The 23,942-nt window shown below is 33.9% G+C and overlaps 1 protein-coding gene across 3 annotated transcripts in view; it reads right to left on the bottom strand.

The window, feature by feature from the left end:
- Positions 1 to 23,942, bottom strand: part of LOC114328038 (calcium-binding mitochondrial carrier protein SCaMC-2) — a 223,969-nt gene that overhangs the window by 23,295 nt on the left and 176,732 nt on the right. The window contains exon 1 of one of the 3 annotated variants that reach the window (XM_028276782.2): positions 16,692 to 17,071. The exons of the other annotated variants lie outside the window; for them this stretch is intronic. Within the exon in view, the coding sequence (XP_028132583.1) occupies positions 16,692 to 16,769 (78 nt within the window). The 5' untranslated portion in view covers positions 16,770 to 17,071. Of the gene's footprint in view, positions 1 to 16,691; positions 17,072 to 23,942 lie in introns of those variants that run through there. 3 annotated transcript variants of the gene reach the window in all.

Raw genomic sequence — 23,942 nt, 5'->3', positions numbered from 1 at the left:
CGACACATGATCGGAGAGTGTTGAAAGAAAAACAATTATTTTATAAGGAAAAATACATTGGTTCTGGTTCGGATTTTGACTCTGACGATTCTGTAAAGGATCGAGAATATTCTCCGCATACGAGTTCCAGTGAAAGTTATGAATCTTCTCCGAAAAAGCTAAGTAAATATTTTAGTGGCTTGAGACCTTCTTGCTGTAGGATATGTGGCTTGTGTCTTAATAAGTTATAATAACATTAAATTTACTTTTTTAGTAAAACGTAGCCCCAAATAACCTGTTTTCAATTTTTTTATTGATAAAGAGCCATTAACACTAATATTCTATTTAAATGCGTTTGTCAATAACACGTTTTAAGACCAAAAAAGTATTTTATTTAGTAGGTGGCTTGGTCCCTTCTTGGTTCGATAGCGAACACCCAAATTCCATATTCATTAAACATGCCCTATATGGAGCGTTTGTTGAAGTAAATGTTGGTAAGAGGGTTGTAAAGTTTGGTGACAACAAAAAGCTTTAAAAATATACATATGGAGGACCAATAATACTGAATATCAAAAAAATTCGGGATATAAAGAAACTTTTACAATATATTCTTCTCACAAACCAGCAGTTTTATCTCAGTATTATTGGAATCAGTACAAGTAACATTGAACAAGACTATAACCAAGTTGATGAAACAGAGGAAGTAGACAGGGATGCTGAACCGATTTTTTTTAATAAAAATAATATTTTAGGTATATTCTTGATTTTAGAATGGTTCATTTTGTTATGTTCAAAAAGGTCATAAGCCACATTTATTTGTTTAATAAATTTTTTCTTAAAAGATGCAGTGTCATTTTGTATCTGTCTTTGAAAAAATATATTTAAGAATTTATTATGCATGTAAGGAATTAAGGTAAACATTATAAAATATAAAAATGTGATTTCAGGATTTTGTCAAAAACTTTAAACGTGATTTACTCAAAACTTTTCAAATGAGGCTTAGGTCCCTTATTGCCCCGACCCCTTCAATTACTCGCGCACCCTGGTATGTGCACACTTTGCAAGAGATGAAGTCGTTGGCAGCGACCAACCATGAAAGTCGAAATAGAGACCACGACAACGAACTGATTGAATATCTCTACCAAAATGGACTAACAATCAGGAGGCTATAGCGAACGTGGCCACAAGATTTATCACAACAATGGAATAAACCTATTATTCGAAGCATCATTGGATGCTCCTCCTTCCTTGCTTACAAATTCATTCACATTTACTTAAAACTCTTATGTAGAAGTTGATTGTAAATAACAGTTCAAAAGGAACAAAAGATTTGCTCCCTGCCTATTCAATATGAAAATGAGAAAGACACCACTCATCCCTATAATGCAAATTAGTAAATGCGACCCTGAGACCGTGTATGGATTTACCTTACCCGCCACGATTCTGAACTAGGTCATACAAGTTCAAAGTTCATGTGGCAGACTGTAGGGCACCGGAAACAGACAGTGGAAAAGTCGCGGGATATTAAAAATAACCGCTAAAAAAAGATTAAAATAGAAATGTCTGTTCAGGAGGGGGGTATATAATAGGTATCTATACATTTTAAAGGACATTAGATCGTATAAAACTTTATCCTTTGAAACATCCAATAAATATTCCAAGAATGGACGAGCACTGCACTGCATTATATCACTAGTATTATATCGATCACACCTTTAGAGCATGTTAAATAACCCGTCATATTAAATAAAAGCACTAAAATCTACTTAGAGAACGGACCAAATATAGAGCAGTTTGCGCTGCATTTAGACGCGCAGTCAGTGGTGTACTACTCCGTGAGCGAGTTGTTTCGTGCCTTGAGCCAAGAGAGAAATACCTTCCTAGTTCTAGGTCATTTTATTATTTCGATTGACTTTTATTGGATGCAATGTTCAATATCTGTGGATCAGTTGTTTATTGTGATGGCAGAATAAATAACACGATAGGAATCAGTCACACAATGCACGTCCTTAATTAACTAAATCCAATCTAACCGTCTTTGATTCGATCTGATTTGAAGTATACGGGGGCTGGGAATGTCTGTCTCTAACTAGAATATTTGTTACAGTTACAACAAAATGATAAACTTGGTTTCTTCGTCGCTTTAAACATATACAGTAGACTCTCTCTATAACGAGAACTGAAAGAGCGGACTAATTACCTCGTTATAATCGGATCTCGTTATATCAGACAACAATAATATTAAAATGTTTTGATGCTTCTTACGTAGTTTATTAGGTGTCGATGGTCAACCTGAACAGTGAACAATGAGACTTCGCCATCATAAATTGTAAATTTCCTACAATATTCAATATCGGTCGATAAACAGGCAGAAGTTTATTACAGCACTGGCCTCCATAATAACACATATGTTGTGCATTTCTATGTACACGCAGTTGGGGTATTTATTTATGGCCATTACTGCGCTAAAAACAGGTAACGAAACATATTCTTCGATTTCATTTTTCCTTGTTAGAACCAAATATGCCTCGTTATAGAAGGTTTATAGTTCAACAGGAATTTCATGGGACACCTAATGTACCTCGTTATAAGCGAAACCTCGTAATATCCGTGTTCGTTATAGAGAGAGTCCACTGTATACAGGTTATACGCATATTCTAATCCATAGGGGTAACGTTTGAGCAAATTGTGGACACACTACTCACTGGATTTAATGAGTTGAGTATTTTAGTCTATTTATAATAGTAGATTATGCAACGAGCATTTAACGATGGTCATTATGAAGTGAGTATAGCGGCGAGTTTCGTATAGAGTACGAGCTTCATAATCATAATTAAATGCAAGTTGTATACACGATTTTTTCTATGATCATTCACAACAAAAAATATATTCAAATTTATTTATTTTGTAACGCAAACAAATTAAATAGTTTGTCAGTTTGACAGTTTGTTTACATATTGAGAACTGTCAAAGCGTATATATTTGACTCGCCATTGGCCACAACGCGTATGTCACCTTTATCGCGAATGCCATATCGCGATTCTATTGGTTAAAAATCTGTATCATAATAAAAATATGTACAGTCGGAAAAATGAAAGAATACCCATGTGATCGTTTATGGGTATTCTTTCATTTTTCTGATTGTATGGTCCTTTTCATGAGCATTTTTCAGTGCGTCACAAATAATAGAAAAAAGGTAAGTCCGTGATAATACACATTTATAACATTTATTCTAACATGACATTTTAGTTAAATCTGACAGTTGTCACATTTTATTTGCAATTTGGCATAAAAACAAATCAATTGTGTTTATTGCATTTATAAAATGGTATTTTCTTTGATTTGTACAGATTATATTCGTAGATATATTATATACTTCGTAAATATTTTTTTTTCGATTATAGCGCCATCTATCGACAACTAGAATAAATGTTATAAATGCCTCTAATCACTGACGTGCCTTTTTTCTGTCACATACAATTTAATGCGTTAGAAAGAAATCGAAAAAGAATATCATAATGAAGTTCATTATGCTGTAGTGACATCATAATTGATATATTATATAGTATGAGAATAGAAAAATAATAATATGATTAAATAAGATTCCAAAAAAATTATACAAATCTACATTAGTCCAGTCGTCAGAGGCGAAAGTGCCACTCAACCTTTGATGGAAAATGAGGTCAACGTTGGGACCCCAAAAAAGATGCAAAAGAATTTGCTACTCCTACCCCCAGGCTTCCCCCTAAAACCCCCATTGCAAGTGACCTTGAGAGTTCCAGTTAAATATGTCCAGTTATACTTGTGGAATTGAAAAGAGGCAGTTTCAAGTCCAAAATCTTAACTTTTGCTGACGTGTGAGCAAACTCTTAAACTCTCACTCTGAGTATATTTGCATCAATTTCCAGTCAAAAGTTCATGCATAGTCATTTTAAATACGCTAAGGGGAACTTATTAATCAAACATGGCGCAGTACTAGCAGTATATGGACGTTCCACCATGACTAATAGTTAAATCCAGCTATTCTTGTACTTTGACCGTTATTAGTCCCACTGTTCTTACTCCATGTTCGTAAAATAAATATATTGGACTCAAAACACATTAAGAAACAATTTTATGCAATTTGTAGATATCGGATTGTAAATAGACAATCTTAAAAGTACCGATGTAGGGTCCCCAATGGCCAATGGGTGGTTATGTATATGCAGATGACTTGGGATATTAGATTGATAGTCATCAATAACGACCAAACTGATGTGAAAGTCATAATATGGTCTGAAATTATGGACATTTTCTTATATTCAAAGTAAGAATATCTAACATGAAACATGGATCATAATAAATTAATCGCAAAATTATTATGATCATGAAAAAAAAAATACAAAACAAAAACTGATTCGGTAAACGACACATTAACAGTTTAGAAACAGTAGAAAGTGAACTGAAATGAATATTCAAAAACTTCTCGATTGGAGAAACTAAAACTATTTTGGTGGATTTATCGCTTATCTGCATTGAATCGGATGCACTAAAATACAAATAACAACTCAAAGTGTAAAAGTTATCTAATAGTTATAGATTTCATGAAAATTAAAAAGTCGTTAAATTTAATGAGATTTTGTAAGATTTCATTATAACCATAACCATAATATTGAAATAAACCTTTAATTTAATTTAAACACCTTTCTAATGTAGTTTTAATAAACGTAAAGGTATTTTGCAATTAGCAAAAAATATTAGTTTTTGCTTCAAGGCTTCATTACTTGGCTATTAAATGTAACAATTACGATTTACGAATAGAGAAAAGCCATATTTTCTTTTTAATTGTTAGATTTCGCAAAAGTTATTGTAAAAGAATTGCGCAAATGTAACGGAGATGGGTATGACACGTGGCACGACAGGACAACGAAAGAGACGAAAAACATTGTACAATGGATACAGACAAAACAGTAAAAAAAATACCAAAACTTCTTATTTTCTTTTCATATTTTCTTATCATTTAGTTGAATTTTGTAGTCACTTTATAAAAATTTGTAATTACATATAATAAGCCGGAATAAGTGTTCCCCCTGTTATTAACTTATTTGTTTTTAGCACATAAGCAAACGCTCGGACAGGTCAATTTTTAAAATAATCATTGTATATTATAGCATCAATGTTTCGAACTTTACGCGACCCCTCTTCAGGTGACAGGCATAACTTTTTTAAATGGGAAAGTACATCGTGTGACACCTCATTATTTAAAAACCTTTGAAATGCTGATTACAAAAATGTATAATACTTTACTCCTATTTAAGAGCATAGTCGCAAAATTTCCGAGGAATTCATTTTAAACGCATTAATTTTTTTCGAATTCTGAGAACGATTTGAAAGATTGCATTATTACGGAGGGCTAAAAGTCCCTTAGACTAAACAAAGAGTTTCTTTTGAATGATATATTTGAAATTAAAAATCAGACTAAATTTTTTCTTTTTTTTTTCATCCTTGTCACTTATTAAAAAAACATTATAAAAGTTCTTAGGGACTCTCTACCCTCAGTAATACTGTAGTATTTCATTCTGCGTTTAAAATTTTCAAAAATACTTATTAGTTTTCTCAGGATTCCAAAAAAGTGAATGCATTTAAAAATAATTCGACCGAAATTTTGCGCCTACGCTCTGAAATAGGATTAAAGTATGTGTATTATTATACATTTATGTAATCAGTATACCAAAATCTTCTAAATGAGGTGTCACAGACATGATGTACTTTCCCATTAAAAAAAATCAAAGTTATGCCTGTCATATTTTATTTCCCATATAAATAGTTAATTATGCCTGTCACCTGAAGAGGGATCGCGTGAAGTTCGAAACATTGATGCTATAATATTATACCATGATTTTTTGCTTATATGCTAAAATTAAATCAGTTAATAATTCCAGCACGGTGTATAACAAATTTTCTGGCAATACTTTATAGTCCAGGGCGGATCTGTTTTGAGATGGACGTTGAGAGGTGACTCAAATTTTTTTGCAGAAATTGCTTGAAAATAAATCAAATAATAATATTTGAGTTATCCTCCCTCTCAAAAAGGTCCGGAACATTGTTTAAATAATCAAAATGTCAAAAAATGAAGGAAAAATTCGATTTTTTTCTTCGTTTTTTGATTATAACTTTAACAGTATTCATTTCCGAGAAAAGTTGTACTGACATAAAAGTTGCGTAATTCAATTTACTTTAATATAAAATTGGTTAAAAATTTATAAAATAGTCACCCTAGTTACAAAATAGCAATAATTGCGAAAAAACCATACAAAAACAAGTATTCGCATTTTACGTTTTTCAACCATTTATGCTACACTTAGAACCTTCATATTTCACTCAGAAAATCTTTATTATACAGTAAAACAATACTGTAAATTTCATTAAGATCGGTTCAATAGATTTTGCAAAATAAATTTTGCAATACAGCTTTCGCAAAAAAAATTCATTTATTCAAAATGTAACAGGACTGAAAATAAAGCAGATAGCAAGTTGAATTTTTTTTTGCTTATAGAAGTGTACTGTACCTTTCATTTGCAATTATCAAAATTAAAATCGATTAATTACCACGGCGTCAGAAAATTTTTGAAATAAACAATAATTCTTGGTGCTACGCGCAGGACAGCGGTGTTCGATTCACACAGGTTGATTTCCACCAAAATTTGTTCCAATCTTTATCTAATATATTATTTTCTTACTCTATATTTTGTTGTATTTTAATTTTTTAATTCCACAAAAATCAAACTAATTTTATTATTGTTTGTGAAATATTGTTTAAACAATTGCATATGTTTAAAAATAATAAACTTTTATTATTTAAATTAAAATATATGAACAAAGAAAGTTTTTGCTAATAAAAGTGCTATTTCAAAGGATAGAGTATGTGTTTTTATTTTGCAATAAACAAATTTATTTATTTATATCGAAATGTCATAAAAATTAAAATTTATCAATCATTATCAAAGGTCATTGGAATGCCCAATCAGAGCAACCTATCCGCTGTCCTGCGCGTAGCACCAATAATTAATGTTTATTTAAAAAATTTCCTGACGCCGTGGTGTTAAGCGATTTTAATTTTGCGAAATTGAAAATGACAGGTACAGTACACTTCTATATGCAAAAAAATTTTCAACTTGCTATCTGTTTTATTTTCAGTCCTGTAACATTTTGAAAAAATGAATTTTTTTACGACAGCTGGATTGCAAAATTTATTTTGCAAATTCTATCGAACCGATCTTAATGAAATTTACAATATTGTTTTACTGTATGATAAAATTTTTCAGGGTGAAATATGAAGGTCCTAAGTGTAGCGTAAATGGTTGAAAAACGCAAAATGCGAATACTTGTTTTTGTATGTTTTTTTTTCACTGCTATTTTTCAACAAGGGTGACTATTTCTTAAATTTTTAACCAATTCTATATTGTAGGAAATTTAATTACGCAACTTTTATCTCATTACAACTTTTCTCGGAAATGAATACTTTTAAAGTTATAATCAAAAAACCAAGAAAAAAATCGAATTTTTCCTTAAATTTTTGACATTTTGATTATTTAAACAATGTTCCGGACCTTTTTGAGAGGGAGGATAACTCAAATATTATTATTTGATTTATTTTCAAGCAATTTCTCCAAAAAAATTTGAGTCACCTCTCAACGTCCAAATGTACTAATATTTTTACAGATGCGCCCTGGTCTATTATTGGATATTCAAGGCAAACTACTAATAATGGGTGTTTTCATTTTGCCATTGATAGACAAGCAACGAATCCAAATAATGGTGATTGGAATTACATTGCTTTCTTACTGATTATGTTACGAAGATCTCTAAATCGATTAGATTCCTCTGGAAGTGGAAACTAATTGTGTATGATACAGTGCATCGTTCAAACTAGTGGCTATGAGTGTCGTACGATTTTGAAGAAAAGAAATAGGTTAATTTCCGACATAAATTCCAGAATTTTCCAAAGCTACGGATCGGAAATATTTACAACTTTCATTCTCTAGTAAATGGACTTTAATCAAGGAGATAGTGAGGATTCTATCGTTCTATTGAGATACATTTCAATTCATTGATAAAATGTGTGTTATCTGTACAGTGTGTAAATATCAGATTTTGTGCCCAAGAATGACCTCGTCATTTACTTAATATTAAATAAAGTCATTGACCTGATTCCCTTTACTTTGACTGATTACAACAGAAGAAAATGACCCAGAACGATCGAGGTTTTCATAACGAACGGAATGCATTTATCAACTGGAGCTTTGAACTCATTAATTAACAATAAAAAAATTGAAATTGACATTTGCCTATTATTTTTAATCTTATCGGCGCGTTTGAGGTACTTTGTTCTCCAATTCTACAATCCACGGGGGAGATTTGTGATATTTAGAAATAACTGAGATTAGGCGGTTATAACTGATACGTTCATTCACACAAAGAAGAAATTGTCTGTGATTGATAAAAAATTAGAACTTAGTATTTTTTTAATGTTAGAACGAACCTGCTGAGAAACCAAATCGTCACTTTTTGTTTATATATATATTTATATATATATATAATTTATATATTTATATATATATTTATATATATATAATTTATATATCTCTCGTTAATTTTGCATTCCAAGAAAATATGGTTTAAATCTCTAATGTTTCGATTAGAGATTTAAACCATATTTTCTTGGAATGCAAAATTAACGAGAGATATATAAATCAATTATATTACAATTTACGACAAACACAAGTTCATTTTCCAATTAGTATAGAATATCTACTAAGTTGTCATAAAATGGAAATATTTAAATTACTCATAAACTACTTGAAAGAAACAAATATAATCATTTAAGTGAAATACGTATAAATATAACAAAACTAATAAATTGAGGTAAAAATAAAATAAAAATCTGTGGCTAACGGACTCGCAATCAAGCCATTTTTTTCACACACACACACACACACACACTTTTTGTGACACAATGATGTCTTTTTGGATTCTTAATTACATCTTTGAATGCTTATAAAATGTAACGATTCTTAGCACCAATGCTAGTTTACTATTTTCTTTTGTGCAGTTTATTTGGTATTGAGAGAAAATTGTAAAGTTAAAGTACCTACTCATTAATATTCATCAGCAGGGTGCTATTGTTGGAGGTGTGGAATTCCATAAACAAGGGATCTACCTGTTTTATGAACCTGTTTATGTACCTTTATTTATACCTCCAACAATAGCACCCTGTTGATCTGAATATTAATGGGTCTCTTACTCTCTTAAATACCGGCTATAGGTATACCCATGGTTGTTTGTGTGGTGTTGTCAGTTTTCACATCTGTTGCAAATATCATTTTTTGCAATTGTTTATTTTTAGGCATTTTTCAAAGTATATTCGACCTTGTTCTTGAAGATTTCCTAATCATTGTTAAGCAGTTTTGTTATACAGGGTGGGGCATTAGTGTGACAAAGTCCAATTACTCGTTTATCGTAAGAGATACGAAAAAAAGTTATTTAAGAAAAAGTTGGGGCACACATAGTACCATAATTTAAAAATATTTTCAAATATACAGGGTCCTCCGTATTGACAGGGTGACACAAATTTATGTTTTTTTTAATGGAACACCCTGTATATTTTTACATTTTTGGATTCTCCTCGATGTTTTCTTTCTTAAAATATATGGTTTTGTAATATTATACGAGGTAGTTTAAAAGTTAATTACGTTTTTTTGTTAATTTCGTAGCAAAATCTACACCCTGTAGAATTTTAGTGATTTGACATCAAATTTTTATTTTATGTTCAAACGATTTTTAATATAGTCTACTATTGTTAAACATTAACAGTATAGCGAAATGTTTAATTTTAGTATACAGGGTGGGTCGAAACTCGGAATGAGTATTTTCTGAGTTTTCTTAAATGGAACACCCTGTATTTAAGTATTGTAATGAAATGATATTTTATGGTACTTTTTTATTTCTTAAGCATTCCCTATACCTAAGTGCTTTAATTTGTAAGTTATTCGTGATTCTTTAAGCCAAACATTAATTGTAAGAAAAATTACGTGAAATTTTATTAGGTGGCTGTGAAAATATTTAATCAGAAATAATTTTTGGAAAAGAAAATACATCATAATCTAGTCTGATCCTTAATTTATTACTATTGGATGAAATATCCAAATAAATTCGTGGTTAAGTTTGTTGGTGCGCAAAATATTAATAAAAACATACAATATTCTACCTCGTCGGCTATGACACTAAATTTTCTTAAAAATTTGACATTATACTATTTTTATAGATCCAGTTGCTTTGTTACCATTACTAATATGTATTTTTCTTATGAGAAACTGACTAATAAGATTTTGGTGCTAGTGGAATATAACAAAAATGTGCTACTAGCAATAAGAATTTTTCATTAGAAATTCCCTGATAGACGACAACTAAGAAGAGAAACGTTTAAAAATATACAAGAATGGTTTCAACGGACTGATCGCTTAGATTATGATAAATCTGCTCTAATAAAAACTATTGTAAGTGAAGAAAACAGCAATTATATGTAATCCTTAGTGTCACTGAGGATCTGCATATTAGTACAATCGTTCCTACAATCTAAGTATCTAGTCTGTTGAAACCGTTTTAGTATACTTTCAAAAGTTTCTCTTTTTGGTTGTCGTCTATCAGGGAAAGTTGATGATAAATTTTTATTGCTAGTAACTCATTTTTGTTATACTCTCCTAGCACAAAGCCATTTTAATCCATTCCGCATTAGAAAAATTAATATTAGTAATGGTATCAAATCAACTGAAACTATATAAATAGTATAATGTCGAATGTTTAAGCAAATTTTGTGTCATAGCCAACTAGGCAGAATTTTGTATGTTTGATTCATATTTTAAGCACCAACAACCTTAACTACGAATGTATTTGGATATCTCATCCAATATTAATAAATTAAGGATCAGGCTAGATTATTATGTATTTTTTTTTCTAAAAATTACTTTTGATTGGATATTTTCACGGCTACCTAATGAAATTTTACGTAATTCTTGTTGCAATTAATGTTTGCTTAAAGAATGACGAATAACTTACAAATTAAAGCACTTAGGTATAGGGAATGCTTAAGAAATAAAAAAGTACCATAAAATATAATTTCATTACAATACTAAAATACAGGGTGTTCCATTTAAGAAAACTCAGAAAATACTCATTCCGAGTTTCGACCCACCCTGTATACTAAAATTAAACATTTCGCTATACTATTAATGATTAACAGTAGTAGACTATATTAAAAATCGTTTGAACATAAAATAAAAATTTGACGTCAAATCACTAAAATTCTACAGGGTGTAGATTTTGCTACGAAATTAACAAAAAATCGTAATTAACTTTTAAACTACCTCGTATAATATTACAAAACTATATATTTTAAGAAAGGAAACATCGAGGAGAATCCAAAAATGTAAAAATATACAGGGTGTTCCATTAAAAAAAACATAAGTTTGTGTCACCCTGTCAATACGGACGACCCTGTATATTTGAAAATATTTTTCTCCTATCTCTTACGACAAACGAGTAATTGGACTTTGTCACACTAATGCCCCACCCTGTATGTATTTTGAATCTAAATTTGCATTTTTTGATTATTTATATATCCAGATTTCACTATGTCGTGACAGATCGGGGTTTTTACTTCTTAGTATAGCTCTGCCCATTGCCAACCTTTCTAGTTTACTTACTGGATATATTTTTCTAGCATCTTTGTCTACATCATCCCTCCATTTAATAGGTCTGGATCCCGCGTATGAAAAAAAAGTTGATTAATAGCAAGCTGAAAATTTGTTAATAGCTTAAGGGTGTCTAGTCGGATAAACTTTGATATATGGGAACACTGGAACAGGGGCAGTTTTAATTGTGGAACAGTTTAAAAATTTGGAACGGTCACACCACGAAAACGGCACATTTATTTTGTCCGACAGAACAGACTGAAACTCTCCTAACAGAGATTAAACTCTCATGTAAAAATCAGACTGCTATTTATCACCTGTCATAATTCCTGTCATTTGACATATTCTAGATGTTCCACTCATTAAAACGCCCATTTGGTGATAAATAGCAGTCTGATTTTTGGATGATAGTTTAATCTCTGTTCGGAGAGGTTAAGTCTGTTCTGTCGGACAAAATAAATGTGCCGTTTTCGTGGTGTGACCGTTCCAAATTTTTAACCTGTTCCACAATTAAAGCTGCCCCTGTTCCAGTGTTCCCAGATATCAAAGTTTGTCCGACTAGACACCCTTAAGCTATTAACAAATTTTCAGCTTGCTATTAATCAACTTTTTTTTCATACGCGGGATCCAGACCTATAAGCTTTGGTCTACATCTCCAGCAGCTGGGACATAAGGACTTGTCTGACAGGGTTGTTCTGTTGCTACCTTTCTAGATGTCCTGCCTATCCTAGTCTTCCTATTTTTATGAGAGATAACCAGATAACTGTTTTTGTTTGTGGTATTTCTCTTAGTTGTACCTCCTCCTCCAAACTCAATTTTCACAGATGCCACTGAATATTCCTCTCAGGATTCTTCGTTCAATTATGAGCAAGGGGTTTTCATCTACCTTGGAGTTTGCCATGTTTCCGATTCCCATATGTAAACACTAGTAATATAAGGGTTTTGTATATTATAATTTTTTTTCTGGCTTCCATAGTGTCCTAGATTCCTAAAATTTTATTTAAAAGTTTTACTGTGCATATTATGTTAGGATGTGAACATCGGTACACTTTAACTGAAATGTATTAAGATTCACAGGTTTGCTAATGGTGGCCATATTCTTTGTATTGTTCAGTTATACAGTTCTACATAGAAAACATATTTACATCGGACAGGATCAGCTATATGAAAAAGGAGAAACGGGACCTTCTATCCTTAAATCAGAGATGTAAGGGGCCATTGCAGCACTAAAACACTAAGGCCACAAGTCTGCACAATGTACACTGCGAAATACTAAAGATCCTATGTTCAATTCAATTTCTTGATAATCTAGTTGTGTTTTTTAACAACAGTATAATATCGGAAAAATCCTGGAGAACTGGCTGCAGTCCCAATCAGATCACTAAAGCGTTTACCAAGATCATTCATAGAAGAATATTTTATGATAAACGTGAGTAAACGTAATACTGATGCAATTTGGCTTATCAAATATTTTTAGCAGCCTGGTGGAAAGGATTAGTTAATGTAGTCAATGAAGATTACGGCCTGAACCTCAACTTTAAGAAGACAAAATGGATGTTGATAAACAAAAAGCAACAACCCGCTCGACAGTTGACCATGTAGAATATTATGTACACCTTGGCACCAATGTAAATGCAAAATGGGAACAGGACACAGAAATTAAGATATTGTTAACAATTTATTAAGGAATACCTTGCAATTTAGATCTAGTAAGTGAATAGATCTGACATCCATCAGGTGATGCCCAGTCTCTTTTTATATCAAGTATAATTATATTTTGTGGAATTAAAAAAATTGTAGACATTGTATAAAAACAAGAAACATAATTGTAAAAACAACATAAAAATACAAAATATTTTGTTGCTTGCGTATAATGATAGTAGGTCTGGATCCCGCGTATGAAAAAAGAGTTGATTAATAGCAAGCTGAAAATTTGTTAATAGCTTAAGGGTGTCTAGTCGGATAAACATTGATATATGGGAAGACTGGAACAGGGGCAGTTTTAATTGTGGAACAGGTTAAAAATTTGGATCGGTCAGACCACGAAAACGGCACATTTATTTTGTCCGACAGAATAGACTTAAACTCTCCGAACAGAGATTAAACTCTCATGCAAAAATCAGACTGCTATTTATCACCTGTCATAATTCCTGTCATTTGACATATTCTACATGTTCCACTCATTAAAACGCCCATTTGGTGATAAATAGCAGTCTGATTTTTGCATGAGAGTTTAATCTCTGTTCGGAGAGTTTAAATCTGTTCTGTCGGACAAAATACATGTGCCGTTTTCGTGGTCTGACCGTTCCAAATTTTTAACCTGTTCCACAATTAAAACTTCCCCTGTTCCAGTGTTCCCATATATCAAAGTTTGTCCGACTAGACACCCTTAAGCTATTAACAAATTTTCAGCTTGCTATTAATCAACTTTTTTTTCATACGCGGGATCCAGACCTATAGATTAAGGGTGCCACTTCGGTATGCGGTCTACCGTCTAATATGTGGTCTATGGCAATTTAGCTGATTCGGCATGCGGTCTACGTACAAAAACAAATTAGAGAAACTATTACAAACATTACTATTTTATTATTACTAACAGCTTCACTGTTCAATTGGTAATTATACAAAGAGTCTACATTCTACCACATCCAATACTATTTTAATATTAAATATCATGCAACCGCAGTAAATATCGGTTTTTGCCTGAAAGGAGGAAGACCTAACCCTTCGGTCCAAACCCAACTTACGGGTATTAAGGGTCGTTTAAACACAGCGATAAATCAAACAACTTATCAAGGTCAATCGAGTTGTTGCAACTTATCATTGTGTGTAAACGGTGCATCGCACAACTTATCAAAGTTGGAGTTGGGTTGAATCGGGTAAAGTATAAATATAAATAATAAATAAAAAGTTTGTAATAGTTTCTCTAATTTGTTTTTGTACGTAGACCGCATGCCGAATCAGCTAAACTGCCGTAGATCGCATATCAGACGGTAGACCGCATACCAAACTAGAAACTCTGCCGTAGACCGCATACCGAAGTAGCACCAGATTAAGTTCCTTATAGACTGTTCCAAATAATAAATAACAGAAAAAAATTGGCGTCACAGATTTTTCAGATCACATGCATTTCATAAAGTACAGTCCATATTCTATTCTAAGTTATGCGAAGATCATAATATTAATAGTCCAACGTACAACGTACACGTTGAATCCGTTCGAGAGACAAAAATACTTCCAACTGTCGAAAGCGTTGTTCCACTTTTTTTCTAGGTTTACTTTCATTTTAAAATCTAAATAACATTTAAACTTTATTGTTTCGTAACCGAATAATTTGCAAACGGTACTTCCTGATTTTAGAATGAATATATTATATACTATTACGAATTTACTGTTATGAGTTAAGCGATTTCACCCGAAATTTTTATAAAATTCTACAGTATTAGAAACTAATAAATAATAGAAGACCAATAGTCTAATAGTTCCTGCAAAGGAATGGTATCTATATAAAGGGTTGTCTACAGCTAGTGCTGTTTTCTTTACGTTAGTCAGGACTTCCATTTTTTACGATCTTCCCAGTCTCCGTCATCCAATCCTTTCATTGACATGGCTTCGTCGCTTTCAATCTTCCATGATCTTCTCGGTGGTCCTCACCTTTTTGTTCCTCTTGGGCTCCATTCTACAACCTTGTTTATCCATGTACTTCCTGTTCTGCGTACGTGGCCGTCATTTCGCGAAATATTCGCTTTTTTTTGTGAAACTTTGTGATTCGCCCATTTCCTACGCCCCGCTCAAATCGTCAGATTTTGGAAATATACACTGTTCTGCGTGTATTTACCTAAGTTACCTTATCTTAATGTAACGATTTCGAGTTTTTCTAAGGATAGATTTTTTTCGGGCCCCCCTTAACGAACTCCTCTGTATTAAGAGTCCATATATGGTAAAGAGGGGTACATTTACAGGGTACAAGGTTTTTCCCCATGTGATTTTTTGACGCGCTCGAGTAACTGCAAATATTCCCGCTTGGGCTCCCCTACCATGAACAATTTTTGGCTTTGGAAATATGGTTTTTTCTGGATTGGTGGGCTTTTTGAATTGTGCTTTAGTAACATTTCAGTCAAATCACACTTTTTTTTTGACAATTGGACTTCCATACATACTTAGGTAGGTATCTTAGATACCTGGTACTACTTTATAAAGAAAAAAGAAGGTATTATAAAATGATATAAAAATGTTATACATATTAAGATCTGGCCAACTCCTAATAATTACTAAAATCTAAGGTTCCATATTTTATTTTACTTTTGTCCACGAGTTTGCGGATGCTTGGTTCAAGGTATGTACTACACCTTATAAAACGTTTAACGTTTTTTCCAATTGCCAAGGCAACAGAGATAAGGACACGGATTCTTTTTACAGCTTTTTCGATAAGGTAATGAAGCAAAAAATATACCTAATTATCACAAATTAAAAATAAACGCAAAGACCGTTACTATGGGGTTTCGAATTCGAATTAATTTTCTACAAAGTATACTAAAAGCAGAAATTGCTTTACAAAAAAAAGGAAAATAGGAAGAATGCTGTTCAAAAGATGAAACTTAAGAACAATAGTATAAAATTAATGAATTCAAATATTACTAATCGATTATTAGCACTTAGAAAGAAACTTAATAAAGAGATCAAGATACTTTAGGAACAGGAACGATTAACTGCAGTTGGACGAAAGCCAAAAAAAACTGAATACACTTGCAAATGATGTATATTTTAATCCTAGTTAAATAACGTCTTTTGCCCTAATTATTCAACGGAGGTCATTACCTCCGTTACCACCTCAGAAATGGTTTTTTACATTTTCACCGCTATCTACACGCGTATATATTGTGTGAATAGGATTATCTGATAAACCAATTTTACATAAAAATACTTCTTTTTCAATATCTTATCTAGCAAAAACTACCGGTAAAGTTATAAATCATCACATACCTTAATTAATTCCCTAAAGACGAAAACCAAGTCTTCCAGGATGTCCGGAACGGCTCCTGGGGTTTCCTCGAAACTCATCTTGATGTTTTATTAAATTACTATCACAGAAAAAAATTATACAATAATTATTGCACGGTTGAGAATATGGAAGCACTGCCCACGCGAAACCAGAGCACGTTTTTGCCAAAGCCGAAAGAGATTCGCGCTTTGTACAAATCGGCCACCGCGTTTGACTGATATGCGACCGCTTAATCTACCGGTTTGTCGAGCAATGCCGAATTGCCGATCACCTAGCTGCCATCGCCAGCGAAGTGCTGGTGTTTTTCGAGTGGGGTTCGTGAGACAAGCCCACAGATATTCGCGAATGAAATTCAAATACAAACTACAGTCTAGCGGCGGTGTTGTCAGTTTTATAGATTTTTCTTATCGCACAAATTGTCGATGGGGGTAATTAATGGATTAGAGCGATTTGAGCACAAAGATCATCGATAAGTTCGTGATTTTCGATCGTTCTTCTGTATTTAATTAGTTGATATCGGTTTATTTAATTTAACCCGACTTGGTGTGGAACGGCCTTTTGACACTTGGTGACGCAAATGGTCTTCTTTCAAGGATTCGGATGTTCAGGATTTAGAAACATGCTCTCATGGTGGCAATTATGTCTAGCATGATAATTACATTTTCTTGTTATGATAAATATACAATGTATTATTTTGATTTGTGGTGTTATCTTCATTATTAACACAAACTTAACTGCACTTGCCCTAGCCAATGCTCTTATATTTTTTGTTTTCATTGATAGTAATGGAAAGCTACAGTTGGACACGGTGTCAAACTGTTCAAAAGTAACAAAGCCTCAGGACCAGATCATATATGTATGGTGAAACAATTATGTTTACCATATGGACAACATTTTTAAAAATTCTACATAAAAGAATATACAGGGTGTAACAAAAAGGAAAAAGAAAGCAGGCAGGCAAGCCTCAAGGATGGATGAATTTTGTTCCTAGAATCGGTGGCACATTTTTCAAATTTTGCCGGTTTTACTGTTGGCGTTGTCGCATACTGTTGCAGATGGTGTGAGGCATGCTTCAACTGTAATGATTTGAGAAAGTTGGAATGGCACGTGGAAGACGGATATATTATAAGATAAGATAAAGAGTCAGGGCAGTACGGATTTTAATTTTTTTCATAAAAATAAAGGTATTTAGAAAATTTCAAAAAGCTAAATTATATTTAAAAAAAATTGATTATAAAACGAAATAACGTAAATAGTCGATTGATATACTGGTGAGGCACTGCCTCACCTGCCTCATAGGACAAGCCGCCACTGGGTATACCTCTTCGATAAGTATCGGTATCAGGCAACCCGATATACCAACCGTTTCATTTAGAGCCACGTCGACGTTCTTTGCGTGAGCAGAGTTTGCCCATACTGGTGCTCCAAACTCCGCGGCCGAAAGACATAATGCCAAGGCAGAAATGCGGAGAGTGTGTGGTTGTGCTCCCCATTTTGTATTATTTAGCTTGCGGATGATATTATTTCTGGCACTTACTTTCTTCTTGACATATTGACAGTGGTATTGGTAAGACAGAGTTCTATCCAGACGGACGCCAAGGTATTTTGGCGTCTCGTTGTGTTCCAGCATCTGACCACGCCATTCCACCTCCAGCGGCCTTCGGGCATGCTTGTTTCTCAGGTGGAAAGCACATACCTGGGATTTTGTGGGATTGGGTTTCGGATGGTTTTTATCATAGTATAGAGCTAAGTCTTCCAGGGCATCTGTCAGTTTCACTTCGACTTCACTGAAGGTTCTTCCCTGAGATGCCACAGCTGTATCATCAGCGTAAATACATTGCCTTGTTTGTTGGTGTATGGGTTGGTCGTTGGTGTATATGTTGTATAGAATCGGCGCGAGGACACTTCCCTGTGGTAGCCCATTTTTTTGGTCCCTCCACCGACTGTTCTTGGACTAGAGCGTTACGTAGAAGCGTCTATTCGTCTATTCTGGAGGAGACATTTCACTTACCTTGTTAGTCGGAAACCCTTTGTAGTTTCGTAGAGTTTTGCGAGTAGCCGTTGATGGTTAACTGTATCATAGGCGGCAGTTCGGTCTATGAAGCTACTCCTGTTATTTCCTTCCTTTCAAACCCATCTCCAATATGTTGGGTGAGATTAAGAATTTGACTACAGCAGCACTTTCCGGGTCTGAATCCTGTTTGTTCTGGAATAATTTTAGTCTCCACATATTCTGCGATGACGTCACTAGTATGATATTTATGCCAAAAAAATTATAATTTAAAAATAAAAATCGATCTGTTTCGTGATTTATCTCCAGATTGTTTATGACTTTACGACAGTGCTGAGGCCGCTTAAATAATCCGATTTTAATTCTGTAAAGTGTATAAGATAGGTAGAGAACTTCTTTATATACAAAAAAAATTAGCAAACTTCTAAATGGTCTACTTTTTGTTCAGAAAGTTTTTAAAAACTTTGAACTTTTTTAAAAAAATTTAGATTGTAAAATTATTATGCAAAATCTATTAGGTCGATTTTAATGAAATTTGGTGGACGGTTTAAGTATGTTGTAAGAATTTTCTGAGCTAATTATGAAGGTTCTAAGTGCAACCAAAGTGGTTGAAAAACATTGAATAAAAACAATATTTTTTGTCCCCTTATTTTCTATTTACTGCTATTTTGCAGAAAGGGTAATCATTTAAGACATTTCAAAGCAGTCGCATATTATACAAAATTCAATTATCTTTATTTTCTTTCCCCACGACTTTGTTCCAAAATGAATCGTTTTAAAGTTATAAGCAATGAAAATAGAAAAAAATCGATATTTTTCGAAATTTTTAAATATTTAATTTTTTTTATTAATGTTCCGGGCATATTTGAGAAGGAGCATAAGTCAATTATAATTATTGAAGTTGTCACCTAACTTTATCTGCAAAAATCCGAATGCCACTTCTCACATCCACCTCAAAACAGATCCGCCCTGGTCTATATATGGAGTGTAGTCATGGACGTTACCTGTACCAGCACTGAAGAGACTCGCAAGCATTTGGAATGTGGTGCTATAGAAGCTTATTGAGGATTTCCTGGATAGACACATTTACCAACGAAGAAATTCTACACAGAATGGTAAAGTGCGCAAACTAGTCATAACCAAAAAACATCGTAAACTGGAATATCTGGGCTATATAATTTGTAATGAACAACGAAACGAATTCAAGTTAATTTTGAAGTATGGTCCGAAAGCATGGAAGAAGATTTCCCAAGAAGAGAAGACTAAAGCAAGCCCGCTCACTGAATCGGCATAGAGCGATCGGCTCGGCTCAGAGCAATCGGCAGATTTTGCTATACATGGAAATAAATGAGCCACCGCGCACCGACTAAGAACGTTCGACTGTCGAACGTTCTTAGGCGACATGCGACAGTCGAACGTTCTTAGGCGGTGTGCGGTGGCTCATTTATTTCCATGAGCAAAATCTGCCGATTGCTCTTAGCCTAGCCGATCGCTCGTAGCCGAGCCGATCGCTCTATGCCGATTCAGTGCGTGGCCTGCTTTATGATATTCTGGCATCTTAACCCATGGTTTGACTTGACAACTTTTTGAGGACTTTTTGGAACAGCAGTCAACAAAGTCAAAAATAAATAACCATGTTAGTGTATGTATAACATCCATAACGGATAATAGGTACCATAAGAAGAAGATCGTGCACGCATAAACATTCAACAGTCTCCACAATTATTTAAAAATGCAAAATCTCTTTGTCACATGAGTATTACTCACGTTTGTAAACTTAGCGAAACAATCAACAAACATAAGTCATTTACGGTGACCTAATTAAACAATTGTTGACATTTTAAAATCATTAGAGAAGTTTACAATATTGAGAATGCATCAAAAAAGGAAAAACTACACCTGTTCAAGTGAACTAATAATACCCGTCGTTGATTACCTAAAAATGCTATTAACGGTTTAATGATCGATAAATTAATGAAGATTAGCATAATAGATTTTCATATTATGTGAAACAGGAAAACCCAATTTACTTTTTGTTTATGATTTAGATTTCGATAATTCTATCTGATCAGGTCTGTAATTGTCTTATCTTTCTTCAACAACTTCAAATTGATGAAAAGTTGTGCCATAAAGTAACAATATCTATCAATTACAGATAAACGTTGCACTTTGGGGTCGTTCAAGTATTACATAACGCAATGGGTCGTTCACGTTTGGGGGTAGGGGGTCGTGTAAAGCGTTACTAAAACACTTTGTAATAAGCTTAAGATTAAGATTTTCCCAAATACCTTGATGGCAACTGTAATTATTGCCAACGTTAGGGGGACCTAATATAGCACCAAAAAAAGATACCTACCGGTCAGATTTTCGTATTGCCAATAACTGTATTGTCGAATTTAGAATAAATAATAATAAATATGCTGTTTTATGAGTTTGCTATTAAAAAAAGTTAAAATAAAAGAATGTATGAGAGGAACAGTAAGGAGTGAAGTCAAAAAGTGTGTAAGGATACGAACAAATAACGAAACTTAAAAAATGGAAAAATTATGGTAGGGGAGCCCAAGCGGGGATTTTTGCAGTTACTCGAGCTCGTCAGATTATTACATAGGGAGACATTAGAGAGGAGTTCGCTAAGGGCGGGCCGAAAAAAAATCTATCCTTAGAAAAACTTGAAATCGTCAGATTAAGATAAGGTAGGATGTAAGGGATAGTGATGCGCAACGTATAGCCTCTCCTATCCAAATGTCAACCTCACCTGCCCGTGTAATGGTCTTGATACTGACCTTTCGGTGCATCCTGCCAGATAACAAACGAGGCTCTGACGTCCGAGCGATTGCCGGTATAAGCAATCCCCCCACTTACTGGCCAACGGCTTCGGGCGGATGAGCTGATAAGTGGAAGGGCACCTTTTTGTCCTGAGATTGATAAATCGGTCTCGAAGGCGGATGAACCTAATAACAACGTAACGGTCAACGGCATAAAGATGCAGAAGGCAACGGGGAACCACTGCATTAAAGACTCGGAGAGTACCCCTAGTACAATTAGCATGACTACGACAAATCATAGAAACGATATTACTGATCATGGAACTCGGATACCAAGATCCGACAGAGAAGGACAATCACAAGACGGCAAGGCCTTCTCGGTCGCCAGCAGAAGAAATCCTTGCCAATATAGTGTAAAGATAAACCTCACGATCTGCACATGGAACGTTAAAACATTATACGAGGCAGGTAAGACTCATAATGCAATCAAGGAGATGGATAGACTATCAGTAGACATAATGGGAATAAGTGAAATGAGATGGACGAACTCTGGGCAATGTAAAATTAATGATCATCACATATATTATTCAGGTAACCCTAATGGAAGACACGAAAATGGGGTAGGTATAATCTTAAATCAAGAAACTGCCAGACATGTTAAAAATTTTGTACCTATATCGGAAAGAATACTCCTCCTTCAACTTAATACCTACCCAATTACAACTAACATTATCCAGGTATATGCCCCTACAGCTGACAAACCGGACGAGATAATTGAAGCATTTTATAATGAACTATCCAACACCTTAAAATGCCTCCCCAAAAAGGATTTAACTTTGATTATGGGTGATCTAAATGCTAAGATTGGTAGGGGACAATCGGGAGAATTCATAGGGCAATTTGGACTTGGAGAAAGAAATGAGCGAGGAGACCGACTGGGTGAATTTGTGGCAGAAGAAGAGTTTGTGATTACTAACACTTACTTCAAACTCCCTTACAGAAGATTATATACATGGAAATCACCTCAAGACACTCCAGGCCGCATAGTGAGAAATCAAATAGATTACATCATGATTAATAAAAGATTCCGTAACAGCATAACATCAGTCAAGACATACCCAGGAGCTGATATCAAGTCAGACCATTACCCACTGATTGGCAAAATTAAGCTCAGGCTAAAGAAGGTTAGACGTAGTGTCAATCCAAAATTCGACATAAGGCTATTAAAAGACCAAAACACAGAACAGAGTGTAAAACGGTATATACAGAACAACTTGAATACCGTTATTCAATCGGATGTAATGGACCAGGAGATAGAAAAGTTGCATACAGTTTCACAAGACATACGTGAGAAATTCCTCAAACCACCAAAAATAAAGAAGAAATCGTGGATGACAAACGAGATTTTAGATATGATGGAAGAGAGGCGAAAGTCCAAAGATCAGGACATGTCATTATACAAAAGAATAGATAAAGATATCAAAAAAGCAATTAGAATAGCTAAGGATACACGACTAAGAGAACAGTGTGCGGAAATCCAGCAATTGCAACATAAACACGATTCATTCAATATGCACAAAAAAGTTAAAGAAGCTGCAGGCTTATACAAACCTAGAAGAGTTGGGTGTTTGGCAGATAACCAAGGCAAACCACTGTTAAGTGTGGAAGAAAAACTAGACACGTGGAAGAAATATGTGGAAGTAACTTTTGCAGATGAAAGGCAGAATACCATTGAAGACATTGAATGCCAAACAGGACCCCCGATTACCATTGAAGAAGTCACGTCAGCTATTAAAACAACTAAAGATGGTAAAGCTGTAGGGCCTGACCAGTTTTATGTAGAATTCCTAAAACTTATGGATGAACAAGGAATAAAATGGATAACAACCGTATTCAACAAAATATACGTAACTGGAAAAATACCCCAAAGCTGGTTAAAGTCGACCTTCGTAACTTTACCCAAAAAAGTAAATGCCAAAACATGTGAAGACTACAGAACAATTAGCCTAATGAGCCACTTACTCAAAACGTTTCTGAAGGTGATACATGGCAGAATATATAAAAAATGCGAACAACAGATATCATGGACGCAGTTTGGATTCCGCGATGCCTTAGGCACCCGAGAGGCTCTATTCGCTGTCCAAGTGCTTATGCAAAGATGCAGGGATGTTGACTGTGAAGTGTATATTTGTTTTATCGACTACAAAAAGGCGTTTGATAGAGTAAAACATGATAAACTCATAAACATCTTGAAAGAAGCGGGAGTAGATGATAGAGACTTGAGAATCATATATAATTTGTATTACAACCAAACTGCCAATATTAAAGTGGAAGACCAATTAACAGAGGCAGTCTCCATAGATAGAGGAGTGAGGCAAGGATGCATCCTGTCCCCGGTGCTGTTTAATATATACTCTGAATGTATCTTCGAGCAAGCGCTGGGAGAACTACAGGAA

This window comes from Diabrotica virgifera, chromosome 9 (assembly GCF_917563875.1).
Source record: "Diabrotica virgifera virgifera chromosome 9, PGI_DIABVI_V3a".
Classification (NCBI taxonomy): Eukaryota; Metazoa; Arthropoda; class Insecta; order Coleoptera; family Chrysomelidae; genus Diabrotica; species Diabrotica virgifera.
The sequence above is the reverse complement of the archived record's forward strand: the minus strand, read 5'-3'. Positions and strand labels throughout refer to the sequence as shown.